The sequence below is a fragment of the Triturus cristatus genome, chromosome 3_2, assembly GCF_964204655.1.
Source record: "Triturus cristatus chromosome 3_2, aTriCri1.1, whole genome shotgun sequence".
Classification (NCBI taxonomy): domain Eukaryota; kingdom Metazoa; phylum Chordata; class Amphibia; order Caudata; family Salamandridae; genus Triturus; species Triturus cristatus.
Window position 1 is genome coordinate 303,987,456 of NC_140584.1, and position 22,208 is coordinate 304,009,663.

Genomic DNA, 22,208 nt, shown 5'->3' on the forward strand with positions numbered 1-22,208 from the left:
GGTTGAACATCAGTGAGAATAATTGATTCTGAGTGAGCATGAGTAAGGGTGATTACAAGTAGGCGAGTGAGAATGAATGATGAAGAAGGAGCGTTGGCTTCAGTGAGTGATAGTGACAGTGATTGAATTACAAATAAGTTCGTCCGAGTAAGAATAAGAGTGTAAAAGTTGAAGGCAAGTGAATTTGAATGAGTGTGATTGAGTAAGACTAAATTAGCGTATGAGTGAATAATTTAAAGTGAATGAGAGTGAGGGAGTATGAGTGAGAAAGTAAATCAGATAAGTGAGTGCGAGGGAGTAACAATGAATGAGTGATTACAAGTGAGTGAGAATGAGTGTGTCACTGACTGAATGTAAGTGACCCTGATTAAGAATGCAGTCTTATGCTTACACCATTACAGTTGGCCCTGGCAAACTGTAGGTAATTCTTGGCTTCTAGAGTCACCTATTGCAAAATACCGGTGCTGCTAGATGTGCAGGCAATTGTTAAAACAGGTGCCCATTTTAAAATATTGATACCAGCAGAAGTAATTTCTTGACATATGGCACACCCGTGGATAAAGCGTGTTCTGGCATACTTTGTGGAGTTCTCTTCGTTGTGGCAAAATGTTGTGGCTAGCACGTTGTGGGAATTTGTGGCATAAAAGAGGACAGTTGTGGCATATGAGAGGGGGCAACCTTGACAGAATGCTAACTGACATACTAGAGTTAATTTTTGATGGAGAGCATTAATGGCTGGCAAACATCTGGCACTGACATATTGTGTGGAATGTTGGCATGGGGGTACCCCACTGCCAAACAGCTGGCGCAGACAGGATGGAAGTCATTTCTATGTCATAGCCTGCCAGACAGCGCAGCTGTCTGGTTTGCTAACACCATGGAGACATTCGGAAAGCTTCCCTGGGAATGCATTCTGTCTATTGCTTACTATTGGCTTGGTGGTATGTAACTCACATTTGCTTGCTTTCTGCTTGCCGGCTCTATTAGTTTTAGGCTGTCTAGCTAGAGTTTGTCCCTTCCGTTGCCCAAATCTTTATACTGTATCAGTATCCGTACTAGATTTCTGTAAACAGACCTTTCAATCTTGTTCTCTTATTTTGTCACATTTGCTGTGCATTCAGAGATAGAGGTCAAATGTCAGTCTGTCTTCCAGGGAGCTTGGTGTTTACTTTTCATTCTCTGACTTCAAAGTAAGAGGATTTATGTGACAATCATGCTGGTTACTGCGTGTGTGCTTGAGGAAGGCTGTGCAATGTTTTTCTAGCTCACAACAAAATGTAAATGTCTGTCAATGAACATTGCAGATATTTTTGAATACATCAGAATTATAAAAGCACAAATAAAGCACGTTTTAGGTAATTCTGAAGTGTAGTGGAAACAAGAATTTTAATACGCTCAAAACAAATCAATACGCTAGGTGATGGTATTTCCACACATTATAGTTTGTGTGCCGTATACGTTTATCAGTAAAACTGCATGTCTGCACAGGATACGTTTATTTCATTTAGAAATGTGTTGTCTGTAATAGCAGCATGCTTCCACATCATGCACACTTCACTTACCCCACTCTACTCACTCTCCACACTACTGCAGTCTACTCTGCACCACTCCACACTGACACTCTACTCCATACTGCATCACTGCACTTTACTCTGCACCACTCCACGCCTCTCTGCTCTACTCCACTCTATGCCAGTGCATTGTACCCCACACTACTCTACACCACTCCACTGTGCTCCTCTCCGTGCCACTCTGTGCTACTCTATGCCACTCTGCGCTACTCCAGTCTGTGCCACTCTGCGCCATTCTACTCTGCACCACTGCACTCCACTCCGCGCCGCGCCACTCCACTCTGTGGCGCTCCACTCTACACTGGGGCGCTCCACTCTGCACTGCTCCATGCCATGCCACTCTGCGCGGCTCCGCTTCACGTTGCTCTGTGCCACATCACATCTACGCCCCTCCTCTCTGCACCGGTGCACTCTGTCAATCCATTCTTCACCTCTTTAATCTACTCAATGGTACTCCACTCTGCACCACTGTACTCTACTCTGCGCCGCTTTACTCTGCGCCGCTTTACTCTGCGCCGCTTTACTCTGCGCCGCTTTACTCTGCGCCGCTTTACTCTGCGCCGCTTTACTCTGCGCCGCTTTACTCTGCGCCGCTTTACTCTGCGCCGCTTTACTCTGCGCCGCTTTACTCTGCGCCGCTTTACTCTGCGCCGCTTTACTCTGCGCCGCTTTACTCTGCGCCGCTTTACTCTGCGCCGCTTTACTCTGCACCAATGCACTGTATGCCACTGAACTCTATGCCGCTATACTCTGCAACACTTTACCCAACTGCACTCTATGCCACGCCATTGTACTCTGCACCACTGTACTCTACCCCTCTGCTATTTGTCACTCTGTTCTACTCTGCACCACTGTACTGTATCTCTCTATTTTTCTTTGTACCGCTGTACTGTATGCCACTCTATTCTACTCTGCACCGCTGTACTGTATGCCACTGTATTCTACTGTGCACGGCTGTACTGTCCACCGCTCAATTCTACTCTGAACCACTGTAATCTACGCCTCTATTCTACTCTGCACTGCTGTGTCCTATGACAGCCTACCGTGCAACACTGCAATCTCTGCCACTGAACTCTGCTCCACTGCACTCTTTGCCACTGCACTTTGCTCCACTGCACTATTTGCCTCTGCACTTTGCACCACTCTTCTCTACACCACTTTACTGCACTCTGCCAGTACACACTAAGCCATTACACTCAACGCCATTACACTCTACGCCTCTCTAATTTATAGTGCACCACTGTACTCCATCCCACTTCATTTTATGCCTCACTACTCTGCCAGGGCACTCTACCCCACTCTACTATGTACCACTGCTTTCTTCGCCACTGCATTCTACACCACCCAAGTCTAGGCCACTCCACTCTATACCACTCTATTCTGCAACACTGCACTCTACGCCACTACTTTATGCCACTGCGCTATACCCTGCACCATTCCACTCTATGCCACTTCACTCTACTCTGAAACAATCTACTCTGTCATTGCACTCTACGCCAATCTACTCTGTTATTTAAATAGATTCTTTGTATGATTTCTTCATATAAAACCAGCCAACAAGAGCTATATCAGGGCTCTAATCAACTTCCGGATTCAGGTTGGAACAAGTGCTCTTCTGGTGGGACCAGGACCATTCTTCACATTGCCCACAATGGATGCTTTAAACAGCATTCACTGAGCTCTTCTCCGTGGCTTTCTCGTCAGGACCAGCAGGACAGGTTGTGTGGGCTGGTGAATCATACTATTTTCACGTGTGGTTGACTGCCCCCCTGAATGCTGATTAGAGAATCCATTGTGGGCACTGTGAATAATGGTCCTGGTCCCGCCGAAGGAGCACTTGTTAGAACCTGAATCTGGAAGTTAATTAGAGCCCTGATGAAGCTCTCGGATGAGCGGAACACGTTGCCTGTTTTTATGTGAAGAAATTAATAATTAAGAATCTATTTAAATGACATCGGTTGGAAAGACTTCTAAATTCTGACTATTGGGGCTTCGTTTAAAATTTTTTTTAAAAAACTTTTGAAGTGGGTCTGATATAGTTGCCTTTTATTCAGTATATAATCTCCAATGTTAGGTTGTTTGGCAGCCAACCTGTGGAGGTGGGCAATGATATGACATGTATAAGGGAAATCACTGGTAGTGCGGTATATCGGTCCTTAGCTGTCTAGTTTGTTTGACCACTCTACTCCACTCTGTGCCAGTGCACTCTATGCCACTCTACGTCATTGCACTATACTCCACGACTTTATGCCACGGCATTGTACCATGCATGTCTCCACTCTACACTGCACCACTCCACTCTGTGCCACTTCATTCTACGCCACTACACTCTATGCCAGTGCACTTGTATAACCCTGCTCCACTCTGCGCCACTCCATTCTACTCTAAACCACTTCACTTTATGCCAGTGCACTCAACACCACATTACTTAAAACCAATGCACTCTACGCCAACTACTATGCACCACTGGAAGCAAGTATTACTTGCATAGGCAATACCTGTTGACTTTGCCATTGCTTCTTCCCATATGGAGGCACAAATAGCACTTTATGGAAAAAATTAGGTTTACTCTTGAGGAGAATTGTGCTTCATTGGCTTGCCACACCATGGAAGGACTTGAATAAATAATGAGCTCCCTAAGAGCCTATGACTTTTTAGTAAACGTATGTGAAAATTGTACTTTAAATGCACTATTTGAACACACTTTTTCAAAAACATTTAAGGGGGAGAACACCCCTCAGTCCCCCCTAGAGACCTTCACTTACTCACTGCAATCTAGGACTGATATTACACCACAACTTCCAAAGTTCATGTCCACACCATTATATACGTGGTATCTAAAGTTGGCATTCGCCTGTTATATTAATCATGTAGTTATTATAGATTTTCAGCTGTCATTTATTGTAATGTCGTCAGGGTTACAATTATGTGACCACTACCTGGGAAGATTCCGGGTCTAAGCTCATATGAAGGCACTTTGTGTGATGTCATGTAGGTCAAAGGATGTACTATGTCACCTTTTCTACCCTCAGTATTTTGGTGAATCAATGTTCATGAACATGTAACCATTTGGACACAACATTTATGGAGCTGCCTTAAATGGAGTGGGTACTGCTAGTACTATCTGACTTTTCATACTTCACTCCCGACCTTCAAGTACTCCCCAGTACTCACCCCTACAGAAGTTTTCCCAACTCCTCCTGGGAACATAATAAAACCGAAAATGCTTTTCCTGGAACCATTGAGTTTTCCAAGCTTCTCGTTTTGTGCACAGGCTCTAGCTGGATTGTAGAATGCCTCACCCATTGCTAAAGCCAAGACAGAGCTTGAGGACCACTGGTCCGAATAATGCCTTAATCTTCACAGTAAAATGAAAACACAAGTATTTTGTGTACCTTTGCTCCCAAAATGCAATCTTACGATGTACCCACACATATTCTTGAAGCGGACTCTTTCAAAATACTATTAAATTGTATTTAAGGAGTCCATTTATACTTGTGCCTACAAATTGAAGTGAAGGCTTACCCTCCTTGAAGCACCCAGAAACCCCTTTTTAGGTCTTGCCTGCAAGACTGCATGCTTTATCTGTTGCAAGACCTATTTCTAGCTTACAGTGGGCCGAGAGCCAGCACATTGCTTACCACTGGTTGACTTCAGTGTTACTCATTAGCTTGCTTCTAATTCGTTATTGTGCGTGGACATTCCTTCCTATTTTTGTGTTTGCCCCTTCATTGGAGCATTGATGCATTACTTGTCCCTCCACTGCTCTGTTTTCACATGCTACTTTCTTCTTTTTATTCAGGTATGGTCAGAACCCCATTCAGAGGGCCAAGAGCAAGTAAGAGCTACTGGGCCCAACCTTGGGAGTTAAGGCCTTTTACTTCTGATGTCAATGTGCCTGACCTTCTATGGACCCAGAGCAAGTGGGACAAGTACCCGTCAGAACTTGACTGTCAGTGGCAGCGTGGGTCGGGCAGTCTAGGGCTTGTTGCGGGGAGGTAGATATTGGCCAGTGAACACAGGCTCACAACTGAAAGTCCATTAAACAGCAGCATTAAATTATTGTTTGTATATAAATACTTCTTTTGTCATAAGACCGTATTTAACTGGATAGAGTGAAATACGGCATACACAAACCATACACAGAGCCCCCTCAGGTCAGGGCCTCTAACGTTTCCGTTGTCTGGTCCCGGGGTCCAATTTCCCTCTCGTTGGTGGTAGTAGTTATTCCCCATTCACGATATTTGAAATTCCGGTTAGGCCCCACTAGCAAGCGGAGTCATCAGATCCCCAGATCAACTCTTAGAAAAGTCAAGTGTTTTAGTGCCGAAGTGCTGTCTGGGGGGGGGACAGGTTGCCGAAGGTCTTCAAGCCCTTCGAACAGTTCTACACCAGCAGGGAGTGCACGAGCGGAGTCTCCGAGAGAGCCTCTCAATTGCCCTGAGTTCCCTTCAATGAGTGATACTTGTGGCTTTGCAGGGGCAGCGGCTAGGTGTCCTCGTAACCCCTCTAATGCGAAAGCAAGTTTTCTTGGACCCTTCCCACAAGTAGGGGGCATTCAACGGCTTCTAGTTCTGATCCACAGTGAGGGCGTATGCGTGCATGGGTCACCACAGCGGCCTCTCCGAATCCGTCTGATGCGAGTGACCATAATTTATGATTTAAATGTTAATGAGGTTTTATTCATAATGAAATCCTGGCCTTTTCACTTATGTATTTTTCCTTTGTGCTAACTAGGTTTGGCGTCTATATTTCTACATGAGAATAGGTGTGGCTCACGTGCTTCACTTGCATCTCATTTTCTGTACACAATCTCCTTTTTAAACCTTTTTTTCTCTTCAGCCCATATATGCTCATAAAATAGTTTGTCCTAATGACGACTTTTGAACCTCCTTTCAAGGTCAAACGCCATTGTCATCCGTGCAAGCAGACTAGAGCCTACATAATCGTATTAAAATGCTATGTTTTCCAGATACTAGATCAAGTCTTTTTTTGTTGTTGTTCCATAGTGGAGTGCATATTTGTTTGTATGAATGTTTTTCTGTTGTCTTCTCCTTTGTCACCATGTGATCACATGCGCACTATACAGTCTTTACTTGATTGTTTTACCTATTTGTTTTGAGAATAAAAACGAATTAGATGCTAGGACCTACTACTTAATATGATGCATTTGGTGTTTCTTTTAGAAGTAATGTCAGAGAAAGTTTGAAGGAGCTTAGTCCATAGTGAATCACTGTTTTAACATAGAACTAATTGTGTCTCGACAGAATCATCCTTTCCCAGTCTTCACTTTAATGTTTTTTTTCTTCTAGTTGGTGAGCCATGCAAGCAGCAAGCACTCACAACCTCCCAGAAAGCAGCAGCAGTCCCTGGATGCACCAGCCTGGGAGGATTGTGGCCTCTAGGCGGAGCTACCCTTTTAGAGCCAGCGACATCAGCTTGGAGGTCTTTGGGGAGACTACCCCTGATCTGGTGCAGAACAGAAAGTCCAAAGTTCCAAACACTCGAGTGCAGCGATCTCGCCGGACTGATTCCAGGGACTCCAGTGGCACCGAGCCCATTGCCTTAGTTTCAGGTACTGCGGAACAACAACCTGAGGAGGATCACTGCTGTCCCAGCCTCTCTAGGGCCTGGAGCTTGTACAGGGACGTAATATGTTACATACTAACATGTGGGCACCGTTTGCGTAAGCAAACAGACTGTTACCTGCCATGTCTGCGCCAGGAAGTGATCACTGAATCAAAAATCAAGGGTGGAGAGCCTAACGGTTACACTACAACCAGTAGCCCAAATGATGCCTCTCCCAAAGAGAGAAATGGAGGCCAGGGGAAGACCTGCCACGCCGGGGGCAGCTTCAGTTATCCTGATGTGAAATTTAAAGGCATTCCAGTGTACCCCAATCGGAATCCTGTCCAGCCTCAGCCAGATGATGATTCCTGCTGCAAGGACTCAGTGAAGGAAACGGACAAGAGGGACAGCATAGAAAATTCAGGCCTTTCAGTTAGTCACCGTGGGTCTGGAGAGTACTACTCGTTCCATGAGCTTGACCTGGACACTGAACAGACATGGTCCATGTCCAGTACAGAGATTGACGTCCTGATCTTCAAGAAACTGACAGAGCTCTTCAGCCTACACCAAATAGATGAGCTAGCCAAGTGCACATCTGACACTGTCTTTCTGGAGAAGACCAACAAGATTTCAGACCTGATCAGTAGCATCACACAGGACTATAATCTGGATGAGCAGGATGCGGAGTGCCGACTTGTGCGAGGAATCATCCGCATTAGCACTCGCAAGAGCCGAACCCGGCCACCCATCACCAGAAGCCTAACAGCAATGTCACATAACCACAAGAATGAGAGCAGTCGAGGAATCCAGCCAGACAGTGGCAATGAGACGATGGTCGTGGAATCCACCATCCTTAGCCAAGATGGTATGTGTTGTACAATGATAGTGTGAACAAAGGTTTGGATATACTGTTATAGTTATGTAGTATGAAGTAGAAGCATGTCCTGGGGCTGTAGTTGTATAACAGTGTGCTCTGTATCAGGAGGAGGTAAATTCAATCTGGGACTGGGCAAGCAAAGTAGAGCTGGTCTCTTTGTGAGGGGAAAGCCACATTCACAGATTTGAAGAGTAAAGTACGTAAGGTTCGATTTGAGATTTGCAAGGGGTGGACGTTGGTGATCCAGATGGAGAGAAAATGGGGTGTCTGCCTTAAAGTTCGAAGTTGAGTGGGCAACATGTTTGGGATATGGAGGATGCGCAGGAGAGGTCTGCTCTCGCATGGGGAATATGGGCATGCTTTCTCATGGTTGTGGACATGGTAGAGCAGGCCTGCTTTGAAGTTGGCTTGAAGCCATGCATTCTTATGTGTACAGAAGATGGTGAGATAGTGATGACTCCTGAGAGCAAGATGCACCTTCTGAGCTGGATTAGGGTGCTGTGAGCTGACGAATGCTACGCTGAGATGTTGTCAAAGGGGTCCATGTTCGGATACAGAAGAGGAATAGATAATGATGGCTTTCAGAAAAACAGGCAAGGGGAGTTCTTTAATCAGCTATTCAGGGGCTGAAAAGGAGTGTTTGGTTCATGGTGGAAAGGTGAATGAGGATTCATGCTCTGAGGTGGAAAAGCAAAGGAAGCCTAGTATGCTCTGAAGCAGGGCTAGAAAGAGCATGAAACTGAAGGAAAGAGTGGTGGGTCGTAGGTTGTGGCTCCATTTTGTGCCATAGTCCACAGATAAACGTAAGTATTCTGATGTTATGGAGATTGTTGACAACTTGATTGAATCAGCACAGGACCTTAGACCAGATAGTACGTTTGAATTCTGACATGTTCATGATACCATATGGTATTGGAATTAAATTTCTGAAGTTTTTTTTTTCCGCATTAATGTTTCAGTGTCTGGAATATATTTCTACTAACTCCCTCAGCCTTTGGAGTTTGGCATTGGGATGACAGAGGCTATGGTTAAAAAAAAAAAATAGATATCTTGCATGGGCGGTGGCTCTTCCCGCTTTCACCTCTCCTGTGACTCATTCATTTAAAGAGGCAGAGGTGTGCGATAATTCCCATGACCTGAGCCCCTTCCTCTACAACACCAAAATAAAGTGGTCTTACCTGCTTGTTCTCCAAGGATGTGGCAACAGAGCTATTTGAGAGGGCAGCGAGAATGCCATTGGTGGTATCCTCCACTTCGTTCTACACTAAGCTCTTGCTGTGACTGTAGTACAATAACTCAGGAGTGAGTACAGGGAACCAAGAGCTGCTGTAAAGTTGAATCCATTGATCCTACAGCAAAGTGGATTAACTATTTAATTGGCACTCACCACCCTCAGAAGGATTAACGTTGTCATGGTTTTGTAATCAACAGACAATGCCAGCATTGAGTGTCTGCTGCTTTGGTACTGACCCTTACCTTTGACTTAGATCAGTAATGCTTGGACAGACATTTTGCTCCAATGTAGCCCATTACAGAAGTGCGATGGGATATATGAAATTATTTTGGGTCCCTGGAGAGTTCAGTTAGCCCGAGACAAATAAACAGCAATTATATCAAAATCTCTCTTGAATTAGACATCACACTGTTTTAGAGAGAGGTAGAACAATTAAAGTAAGTCCGTAACGGGGAAGTAGTGTTATGGGCACACAGTTTCATAGTAATTACCCTTTAGAAATAGGTTGTCTTGAACTACAGGTATGCCGACACCTGGTTCTAAGGAACTAGGTATGGCTGGAACAGTTTTGTACCTAGAAAGGCAGAGGACCAGAGTGTCTTGACAGCTTCTAATAAGGCTTCCTATTTAAATGTTTGAGAGATCATGTACTACAGTGACGGAACATATTTTATTCTTACTTGAAGTCCTTTTATTAAAAGTTTAACAAAATACAAAACAAGACATGTAATAAGACACAATTGTACCCCAAGCATAGCAGTGCAAGACAATTCTATGCAACAATGTCTGGAGGACACTTTACAGCGATACGCAGAAACAAAGGTGTGAGGCATCCAACCCAAGGTTGAACCTTTTTTTTTTTTTTTTTTTTTTTTTTTTTTTTTTACTATATATGTCAGAAACTAACAAAACAAATTGAGAACTAAGGTCAGCAGCATCAAGTAGGTATTCGCCTCTTGGATCGCCCGTACTACAGCAGTGGCATATGTGTGTATGGATTAAGCACTCGTTCTTAAGGGGGGGAAGCCGGGGTAAAGCCCAAGTGCTTAGCACTAAATGAGTTTCCCTAGTGGAAAGGGGTGTTCAATCAGAAAGCTGCAGTGCATTACGTTTTTTTTTTGGGTTGGGGTAAGGCAGGTTAATTGAAGATGGTTAAGAGTCACCAAATATGCAAGAACTTGGCAGCAGTGTGTGCTAGGTTGTGTGAGTTGTTCCATCACATGCCAGAGACATTGGAACCACAGTGCGGCAGGGGGTGCCACGGTTTTCTTTCAGGCTAGCGCTATGAGCTGCTATGCAGCATTTAGCATAAGACTAATAAATCTCCAGTCTGTGTGAGTCATAGCTTCCAATGAGAGGGGCCAGGTACCCAGTATAACAGTGGTATAGATAGGAGGAATTGGGTACCGCACAGCACCCTGATTATGCCCCAAACTACTTCCAGTACGTAGTTATAAGGGAACAAGACCACCAAATGTGACGGAAGTCTCCTCTCTGCATCACCAACGAAGGGGAGATGTAGAAGAACAAATAGTGTAAAGGCGGTCTAGTGTGTACACTGACCCATAAACTTATAGGCCGTCTCCTGTTGGGGGATGCTTCTGTATGTCTTTGGGGATGTCACACCACAGTCTCCCACTGTTTGAACGAGGTGCTATTCTGCCAACTAGTTTGATCGGTGGTTGTCTGTGTTGTTGTGGTTGTGTGTGTGTGTTGTGGTCATGTTGTTGTGTGTGTAGTGTTGAACTACTCAGTATGCGTTAGAGATCAGGCCCTTAGAAGGGAGTATAGTCCCGGGTTGCCCCTTGATGATTGGGGGTATTGTGCCCATTGGTGCAGTTGATAATACTGAAGCTGCATCGATTCAGAGAGATTGAAGTCTGTCTTGCATTATTCAAAGGGCTTGATAGTGCCACCCATGAAATGGATCTCTTAGCGTCCAGCATTCCCCTGCAGTCTAACTAAGAAACGCATGGGGGTCCTGCACCTGATTGAACTCTGGATTGCGAGCTATCTGGATGTTAGACGAAGGTAGTGGACCCCTCTGAAGCGATGTCTTGTCCCAGATCTCTCGCACCGTTCAAATGGGGGTTGGTTAGATAGGCACTACGTGGTCAAGGATGCGAAGGGAGCCAGGCCAAGTCCCAGAGGGGGCAGCAGGCCACTCCCTGGTCCATATGAAACCAGTGTTTGTCACTTTCGCGACCAACCCATTCAGAGATGTAATATAGGTGTGCTACTCTGTAATATTCTAAAAGGTTGGGACATTCGAAGGCTCCCCTGTCTCTGGACATCATGAACATGGAGTGAGGTAATCTAGGTTGTTTACCCCCCCAAATAAGTCGTTATGTCCCTCTGCAATATATCGTCCTGCTGGATAGGGGTGGGAGGGATTGGAAAAGGAATGTCTGTCTTTCACTGACAGACTTCCAGGTCTGAAGAGCCATCTGCAGTCTCTCTGCAGGGTCCCAGGAGTTCTTTACAGCAGTGCGATCTCAGTGTTAGCAGGAGGCGAGAGAGATCGGGCCCATCATGCCAGATGGCTCCAGTTGACAGTCTCTCCAAGCTCTGAGATTCTGCTCATCAGTCCCAGAGCAGCGGGGCAGCAAACAAAATGGCCTAGTGATGCAGCCCATGTCCAATATGTGGAGAATTGTTTTTGCGTGTCTCCAACTAAAATGAAACCGAACCGGTCAAGTATATCAGATCTGATAAGTATGTGCCAGTCTGGATGCCAGTGTTTTATCGAGTAGCTTGGCATCAAGATTTAGGGAAGAAGTAGACCTGTTTAACCGGTACTGAACTGGGTCCTTTCCAGGCATGCTTATCAAAGTAATGTATGCTTCTGTGAAGTTCGGGGTCATAGAAGCCTCTCTGATCATAGCATCCATCAGCCGTTGTGAAAAGATCTAGCTTGTTCTGCTCTTAATTTAGCCACCAACGGACTGAGTGCCTTGTTGCCTTCTGTGTGACAATTGATGTTTAGGTGGTTTAGGAAGCGTTATCAGTCTCCAAAGCCAGGACTCTCCACCATTCCCTCTATGATAAGGTGGTGTTATCTTTGGCTTCTGCAGCCAACCATTCCGGTTGCAGATGTTCCACAATGATTTATGATTCAGGTTTGTCTGGAACTCTGTTATAATCTGCCCTTTCACCAATGCCTGCATTGTTTCCCACAGTGTTAGCCCCCCCCCTTAATGTGTCCCAGGTCCTACTGAAGTGCCTCCAGTGTTTCCTCCATAATGGGGGGGTCTCCCTCTCACACCCCCTGAGCGGACCTTCTTCTGCGGTCATTATATGGCTGTGTCCCACCACCACTATAATTTGGCGTATTCTTTTGATCTTCAACAAGTGGTCTAGTGTTGTGTAAGAGTGATGCCTCTCTGGATAATGGAACATGTCCGTGGCCAGCGGTTGTCTAAATTGCTACAAGTCCCTAATCCCATCTCCTTTAGCCATTTCTTACTGTCATTCGATATCGCCACTGATTTCCTCCCCACCTGTGTTGAGTTTATCTAATTTGGTAGACATAACCAGTTTTGAGTCCCCCTACTTCATGAGGGAATCCCTGAGCTTTATGTAGCAATTCATCATGATTGCATTTATACAGCACTTACTACCCCTGAAGAGGCGTTAAACACTTTACGCTGGGCCGCACGCTGCTCCAGAACCAAGGGTTAGTTTATTGGAATTATTCTTGTGTGCTCAGCAAACCATTCCATGCATTCATTCTAGTTTCTTTGTGATTACATTAATATGAGTTAGGCGTGATCATTAGTAGGGGGTTATGGGAGTTTATAGCATGGTTGATGGGGGTAGTAGATGCGTTTGAAGAGATTACATATTGGTATGTTGCAGGGTTAGGACTTTCAACAAAGGAAAGGTTGTGATTTTTCATAGGAGTTGTGGGCACTTTTCAGAAATGCAATCGTAGAGATTAAGGCCTTTGAGAAGGTTATGCTCAGAGGAGGTATGCAGGGGACGTAAGAGAAGGGGAGAGCCAGTTCAAAGAGGAGAGGCAACAATCAGAAATTTTAAGTAAAGCTCAGTTTTCATACCGGATTTAAAAAATATTGAGGTTTATTTTGAGACATCCTGCAATTCGAGAAAGCAAGACTGTCGATGGTTGTCAGTATAATTTGTATGCAAAGATACTCATTTATTATGTACTTCTGATAAGACTCTAGCATCACGTGACCAGTCTATCTACTGCATGGCTCCCTCTAGACCACTCCTACAGCAAAGTCAGCTGATCAGTGCTGGGGTTGCAAAGCATAAAGTAATGGCTGGACGCATATACTAGTAACTTTAAGAGCTTTTTTTTTTCTTTCTTAGTTTTATATAGTGCAAACTTGACCTGAAGGTATCAGAGCGCTTTACACGAGCACCAGTTGCATCACACAAGGACGCATATATTTTTTGAAGGCACGGGGAGATTGTGATTTGCTCAGAATCGCAGGATGTTGAGCGTTATTGCAGAGACTTGAACCCGCTTCCCCAGTTTAGAACCGCCCTAGCAGTTAGGCTACATCCTCTCCCCGAGGCTTTAGCCTGTGCTTTAAGGAAGCAATAACGGAATGATCATAGCAAAGTGAGAAGTTATATGGTTAAATGGTGCTAACATTGAAAAAAGAGATTCTGCAAATGCTGGCGTGGATGTCTGATGGTGTTTATTTTTTATCCTCAAGTGCAGCTCTCAGTATTAATTACAAGAAGCAAAGTGCGAACCCTTTGGATGCCTCTTGGTTGTAGCATGCCGAACTTCCCCAAACAGGGGAAGTGTACTGCCTTTATTACTGATGCTGGAGGGTGGGTATCCAGACACCTAGATGAGTCAATGACTAGGCTCCATTTAGAAATTAAATGAAGACTTTTTTAGCAAGGGGCTGCTGATTAAATTCTAAGGTTTCTAAAATCAGTTCACCTAAATAAGGTACATATTTCTTAATGTCTTTACCCTCTGTGTCCTTGACTGTGCCTCAGATGAGAATATTATTTCTGAGTGGCCTGTTTTCAAGATCCTATTCTTCTTACAGGATTGTATTCTGTTTTCCGCAGTATCCGAGTTTGTGCTCAGATCTCTTCCTGGTCTGAAGTCCTCTACTCCATTGTTACCTACAACGTGTTAACTATGTTGTCAGGATCACTAATGGCTTTCCTAATTCTTTTCAGACTTTGTTTAATGTCTACTGTTGCATAACGTAGATCTGCTTTTATGTAAAAATGGTGCATGAGGCTCTTTGTCACTACCTCGGCCACCATGGAGCTTGGAGTGGCTATTGTTTGTTTCATCTCTTTATTTGGGTCGCAGTTCTACTGTGTGCTTTCTTTTTTGCCTGCTCCTGTTCCAGGAGGTCTCTCTCCCTGCTAGCTCCGAATTTGTTTACTAGTCCTCATGAAATCAGTTTGGGGTGGGAGGGGACTCTCACTTTCTAACAGTTCTATTGTTTCTTCCTCTTCTCGGCTCGAAACTGGGGTGTTATTCCGTCCTCCGATCTGTAGCTTCTCTGTCCTTATGAACGTGTGTGCCATATGCCAGTAGTATTTCCTTCTAGTTTATGCTGACACTAGTGCTTTCATCAGTGACTGCTTCTAACCCAGCTCAGGTCACTGTTCCCTTGTTTCATGAGGGCACACATCGTGATCCTGCAAGAGGTGCCCTTACTATCTGGGAAGAACCTGCTTCCCACCCAATTTATGGCAGACCTGTGCCAATGTGTACTGTTACAGATTTTGATCCGGGGGCACCACCCCACTCATGCATTTGTCAATATCCTTATTATGAACTTCTTCATTAGTTGCCCCTTTAAGGGCCTGCTCCCCTTCTTTGAGTATGGAGATTTGCAGACTGTCCGTGTCCCCTTTCCTATGTTCAGGTGGCCCTCATGTTCCATCATCTCCGGCCGCACCCAAGGGCAGGGTCACTGTTCTCGCACACTTTGTCTGATGTTTGCATGGCAGCCTCCAGTTGCTTATTGTAAGACAACTTGGATGCCAGTGCATTCTGCCCCATGCAGAACATGGTATAAATTTGACAGAGTAGTGGGTAGTATTATTCAGAGACAAAACTCAACACAGGAAGCATTGGTGTCAAAGAAAACCATTGCCTGGGAGCTTTTTGCTGCCTTGTGTATCCGGTTGTGTCGGTATACTAGGAATCGATTTTTGCTAAATGTTCTCTCTTGATACTTCCTTGTTGTTCCAAATAGTGACTGTCTCAAGGGCACGGAGGGAGATCTTGATATGAAAGCCAAAGAAAGTGTGATCGTCACCCAAGCAAACTTATTCTGGCTGCTTTAAATATTAGTGCATAGGGATTTTGTCAATGTCTTGCCCAAAACAAACATAAGGGTCTGTCTCCAGCTTGCTTCTCAATAAGATCAATGCTTCTTTTCCAGTGATGGCATTGTAGAGGTATACTGGGAAACCCGTAAGAGAAAGAAAAAAAAAATATATATTTTTTTTCTTTAAATTAATTTAATTATTTTCACCGATATACAACAACAAGCCAGCTTCAAAGTCAACAACTTCACAATATTTACAATAATAATTTTTAGCACCTCATTTGCCACAGGAGAGTCATGCCACCCCATCTCAAAGAACACATATAACCAATCCTTTTCCTCAGTTCATGGATTTACCAGAGAACTACCTACTGCCACCTTTATCCCAACTCTATCTTCCACATCACCTCACCACTGCAGCAGTTTCTCTGTAGCCGTACCGTTGACCCCCACAGCTGCATTTGTGTATTGTGTACTCGCATCCTCGGTCTGTACCCACATGGCTACATCCTGGGTGCCCTCCTCTGCTTCGTGGAGTTCCTCCAGTATCGCCAGCCAGGTCTCGAAGTCTTCCCTTACTCTATCCTCTTTCCTAACCTTCCTGATGTGAGTCTCCCCTGCTAAGTCCCAATCTACTATATCCCTGCTCCATAGTGACACTGAAGGGGGATCTCCTCCCCAACCACCCCATGGCTATGTCCTGCTTGGCAACGAACAGCGCAAGCTGCAAGAACTTCCAGCGAATGGCCCCCTCTAGGGCTTCTTAATTATGCCCAGTAGACACCGTCTGGGGGCCCTTTTCCAATTTCACCTCACCATTGTCCTAAAACGTGCGCATCATTGGACACAGCTAGGCCATGTGTAGAAAAAAGGCGCTAGCTTCCCTGCACCTTAGGCAGGCCACCAACCTACCCACATATATTCTTCTCAGTTTGATTGGCGTCGGGTAAGTGAGGTGGACATAATTGAAGTGCAGCAATTTAAGCCTGGCATTACAGGGCACCTTTCTAACTAGTGCACAGATTGCCATCCATCCATTCTTTCTTTCAGGGGGTCCACTAAGTCATCTAGACAGGCCCGTATGACAGTAAGGCTCTCCCTAACTCTGTCCTGTTTGAGTTTAGTGGTGTAGCTAGGTGGGGGCAGTCCGCCCCAGGCGGAACTATTTTCAGGGCAGCGGCCCGTGGCGGCAGCCTTTATAATTTATTTGGAGTCTGGCTGTCCATGCGTGCGCCCATCCGTCTCTCTAGGTTTAAGGAGCCCCTCTTCACCCCAAGCCAGGGTGGGCAGGTTTTTTTTTTTTTTGCATCTTTTATATAGCGCGAACTCGACCCGAAGGTATTGGAGCGCTGTACATGAGCACCGTATTTACATTACATATTCAGGCACGGGGAGATTAAGTGATTTGGCCAGAATCACAGGATGTGGACGCGACCCCGAGACTCGAACCCTGGTTTCCACCACCAAAGTCGGCAGTCTGGCCGACGGACCACATCCTCCCAGTTTTCCTGCATCCAGTATATATGGGTTTCACCAGGCCCTGCTTAGAGTTGGCCGTCGGACTACCCGTGTACACTCACACGCTGTCAATAGTAGGGGAGGAGCGCTTGGAAGGTGGCGCTGTAGAGTCCCGGCACTACTACTCCCATGACAGGGTACAGCAACATACCATCCGGCCGCATTCTGAGGCTCGCGCTGTTAAATCTGCCGCAAACGGCGACTGCACCCAATTTCAAAACATAGGTTTCGCGCAAATTGCGCTATCACCCGTGGGTTTTAGTACGCGCAGTTCCCTCCACGTGCTTACCTGGAGGAATGTGCGTGGGTTAAACATTCAAGATATGGGAATACCAGCTCTAATGTATCAACGCATTTCCTGTTATAGTTTGATATCACTTAATGTGCTGTAAATACCATCGCACAAAGTGTTTCTGTACATTGATCTCTATTTATACTGGGGAAATGAAAGTGGTGCAAAAACTAGCTGCGGAAATACCATTCCTGTGGGGGAGTGACAGTTTCCATGCAGTTTTGTGCCATTTCACAGTGCACGTGTACTGAGGCCGCACGTCACTCCACACACAGGATTATCAGCTGTACTGTCTGAAGGGGGCGTCTAGAGTCCATAACCCACATGCTTATAAAGCATGGCCCTTGTAAATCACGACGCACCTGAGGGACGAGCCTTCTAATAAAACTACCAATCTGACATGCTTTCACTAACGGCCCCATGGTAACACACCCATAATGGGCATTCTTTTCCAGCAGTGTCAAGTTTGCATACTAGAACAAAATAAGACCCCATTTGTGTAGTGCCACATAATCAAGTGAGATCACATCTCCCCCAGATTAGCAGAGATCTATCCCGACCTCCCTCCAGGCTTCAGACTCGGGCAGATAGGAGCTAGGCAATACCAGCGGATAGTGCTGTAGCGTGTTTTCTCTGATAGGGGCACCTCCACACCAAGGACTGCAAGGGTGAGTCGAGATCCCCACTCTTCCAGTGACTGCTGTGGTCGAGCAGGCAAGAATTAGTCCATGAGGTGGTTAGGGCGTTTGACTCGAATACAATGGAACCCAATAGGTAGCCAACCTAATAAAGATGAATGGATAGCCAGTGTTTGATAAATGTCTTTATTGTCACAGTACAAAGTAGGGTTATGAAAACCAGAACCCCCCTTAGTGCCCAGCAGATACCGTTAAGTGAGGACTCAAAGGTGTTTGATGCTCATTTATGCAGCCCTACTGAACTCAGAAGTAATTAGAATCACTACTGTATGGTTTACGAACGCTGGTGAATGGAATCCACACGTAGCCCAGTAGCCACAGGTACTAGCAAGTTAGATTGTTCACTCTTTACATAAATGAGTTCTGCGTACTTCGACTCCCTCCCCTGTACTCGAAATATGGGGGAGGGAGTCGAAGTACGCAGTCCTCAACAACTGCGAGTTCAGATAGTTAACATTTACTTGCACTAGTTAATAGACCAATGGAAAAACTAGCATTCCAATAATACACATGAAAAATATTTGGGCCCGAAATTTGACAGTGAGGTGAGATTTAAAATTCGAGTCTGTGACTTAAGCTCACACAATCACAGGGCTGCGGATGCCATGGGCGCCAATCTGAGGGATAGCCCCGGGCGCCACAAGCTCTAGCTACGCCTCTGTTTGAGTGCCCTAAAGCACAGACACAGAATTTCAAGCAGTATCCACTGTCCGCAACACCTGCAATGTCTGACTGCCTGGGAGCATCAGGGAACCCTGACCAAATTTCCCAAAGTGTACTGGTAATTTTAGCTTGCTGGAAGAGCTGTCCAGTCCCCACCGAGAACTCATGGCAAGCGTCCTCAAAAGTAATGAAGTGCTCTCCCGGATTTAAGTCCCCCAACTCCTCACAACCACCCTCCCTTCAATGAACGAGCAATCGACATAGCCTCACTTATGCGTTTAAACAGTACCAGGGTCTAGATGCCCAGCTCTCTTGCAAGTGAGGGCTGTTTCATGACCCCCTATTCACTTTCTCCCAAATGTTTGCCTTTTTGACGCACGCACTTATATCATGGATTCATGCCTAATTAGAAGTGCCTCCCTGACTCAAGATGTAGGCCCGCTCTCCATCAAACGGAGGTTTAGCGAGAATTTTCCTATGATGAAGCATGACACCTGGTTGTGTGTGAGGACAATCTGTTACATGTTTTTTTGTATGACCAACACACATACTGAGTAGCGTTGGGAGAGATACGTAACATATCTCTATAAATTGGAAAATTCTCGGGGAGCTTATTTTGTGTAGATAAGACGAGCTCCACACATGGCTAACCACTGGTATTACAACTCTCCCGCATAGAAAATAATGCAGATAGGGATGTAAAATAGAACCTCATGGGAAATAATGTTAAAATACATTCATTTATTCAAACATCTTAGAAATCCTATAAAAATGTGATCAAGTTTTAAAAATATATTACTAAAAATTGTTTATATTAAAATGTTAATCTTTTCAATTTAAAAATAAATGTAACTTTGTTTACAAAAAGTTCATTAAAATCAATTCTGTATGTAACGTTTAGAATTTTTTTACTATAAAATGTAAACATTTAGCTCTGTGTTTTTTCTTTCATAACAAATCTTTTAAAAATATTTTACATATATCTATTGTAATTTAATATTTAATTACATTTTTTTAATTATGTGCTATAGCATTTTTATTCTACATTTAAAATAAATATATGCACATTAATATCTTAAAATATTTGTAACAATTTGTTTTATAAAGTTGAATAAACGTTTCAAATTTCACTAGCTCTACCTACATTTGCAAAGTAGCAAGTTAGTATCCTTAACCTTCCCAATTAGGCTCCACGCCCTGGTTTCAGGGGTGGAGACAATGTATACCTACACTTTGTAGTAAACTTACTAGTAAATGGTGAACAGCCTAAAGTAGTATATTTACATGTATTTGTTTACCTTTCTGAATAGCCTCATTAGTTATCCAACTGTCTTTTAGTAATACCTGAAGCTCTGGGACATCCGTGATACTGGACTGTAAACCCCCAACAGCCAGTGTCCACTAACCACTGATCCAGGGGAAACACTTTATAGAGCAGGGCAGTGGCTTGTATTAAGTGAATGTTGCATTTTTTTCCAGTTTTCAGGTTTGATGTAAGACTTTGTTGAAAGTTTTCTGTTTGCGGTCTAGTTTAGTCATGTTACCTGACCAAGTTAAACCAGATTGGTCGCACACTGCTACACCTACCAGGCGTGTTCCCCCAATGAAAATGGTCCCTGAAGGTCAGCGTCGGCGGATACACCTATGCTCGAGTGTGAATGCAAGTATGCGTGGCGTGTGCCATCCCTGGACACGTGTTTCGAGGTAGTTGCCTCTCGTCAGCAGGGAGTAGGAAAAAGTGTGGGGTTGCTGTGTAAGCTGCTAAAAACGTTATCAGGTCTAGTACCTCTCGTAGCGCGCAGGTGCGTAACCATGAGTCCGTCGACTCCACCGGCTCAAGGGAGCCTGAATATAAAGTTAAACCAGATTGGTCGCACACTGCTACACCTACCAGGCGTGTTCCCCCAATGAAAATGGTCCCTGAAGGTCAGCGTCGGCGGATACACCTATGCTCGAGTGTGAATGCAAGTATGCGTGGCGTGTGCCATCCCTGGACACGTGTTTCGAGGTAGTTGCCTCTCGTCCGCAGGGAGTAGGAAAAAGTGTGGGGTTGCTGTGTAAGCTGCTAAAAACGTTATCAGGTCTAGTACCTCTCGTAGCGCGCAGGTGCGTAACCATGAGTCCGTCGACTCCACCGGCTCAAGGGAGCCTGAATATAAAGTTAAACCAGATTGATCGCACACTGCTACACCTACCAGGCGTGTTCCCCCAATGAAAATGGTCCCTGAAGGTCAGCGTCGGCGGATACACCTATGCTCGAGTGTGAATGCAAGTATGCGTGGCGTGTGCCATCCCTGGACACGTGTTTCGAGGTAGTTGCCTCTCGTCAGCAGGGAGTAGGAAAAAGTGTGGGGTTGCTGTGTAAGTTGCTAAAAACGTTATCAGGTCTAGTACCTCTCGTAGCGCGCAGGTGCGTAACCATGAGTCCGTCGACTCCACCTGACCAAGAACTCCCAGATCAATTGCTTCCCATTAGTGGCTTGTTCATTAGATAACTAATACATGCAGAAGAAAAATTTATTTTAATTTATTCCACGTTTTTCTGTTTAAAAAAATTCTAACAAGAAAAATCTTTCCCATATGAGGATGAGCTCTCCAATGCAAAGAGAATTCTAATCGTGTATCCTTCTTATTGTCTGGTTAATTTACAAGGTTTTGCAGAATGCAAATATTAACTAAAGGTTTGGTTGTGGAGAGAGAAATTTCAAACAATAATTTTTTTAAATGCATCTAACAGCATGGTGTAATAAATCCGTACACAGTAAATTAAAATAACCATAGAATCTAGTCCATCACAAAGGGAAGGCTATACCACAGCCTAAAGAAATGATAATTAGGATCTCTAAATTAGAAGAGGAAAAAAATAAGTTTTTGCAGTTTCCCGAAAGTCTATAAATGAGCTACAAATATTTCTCTTGAGAGGTGTGCCATATTTTTGATCCTGCAATTTATTACGTGAGTTTCAGATTCTTTAAAAGCAGTGCAGGTCTACTGCACGTACACCTGGTTCCTCCAGATACTTTCTTACATATATTACCCATCCTTTGCAATATATGCTGATCTTTCCATGAAATGGGCTTTGTCATCTTACCTTGAATGTACTTTTAGCCTTCAGGCTACAGTTGTGCTTGTATTTCACACAAAGTGGTGAAACCATAGACTACCTAATCTTATCCCTCCTCCACCCCTTTTTATTCCAGTTTCTACTTTTAAGAAAGCAGCACCCCTCCCTTATGAAAAAATATATTGTTTTAACAATGGTGCCATGTACACCTTCGTTCGACATACCTCAAAGACAGGTTTTGAATGAAGCAGCATTGTCTCTTTGTGAACTGGGTAGATTATGCCTAAAGTAAATTGTGTGATCAAGACAGACACCGAAGTGTTTTATTTTGTGCTGTTTTTTCAGTGACTGCAGTGTATGTTAAGGTGACCCTCTACACTAGAAATGTTTGCGCTTTCAGCAGAAGCAAAATGCATGGTTTCTAAATGTTCAAGAGTTT

At 44.5% G+C, this 22,208-nt stretch overlaps 1 protein-coding gene across 5 annotated transcripts in view; it reads left to right on the forward strand.

Annotated features, from left to right (window-relative positions):
* KDF1 (keratinocyte differentiation factor 1) overlaps positions 1-22,208 on the forward strand; it is a 119,320-nt gene that overhangs the window by 86,277 nt on the left and 10,835 nt on the right. For all 5 annotated transcript variants that reach the window (XM_085647706.1, XM_085647707.1, XM_085647709.1 and 2 more), the window contains one exon: positions 6,884-8,004. In XM_085647706.1, coding sequence (XP_085503832.1) covers positions 6,894-8,004 — 1,111 coding nt within the window. In that variant the 5' untranslated portion in view covers positions 6,884-6,893. The remainder of the gene's footprint in view (positions 1-6,883; positions 8,005-22,208) is intronic.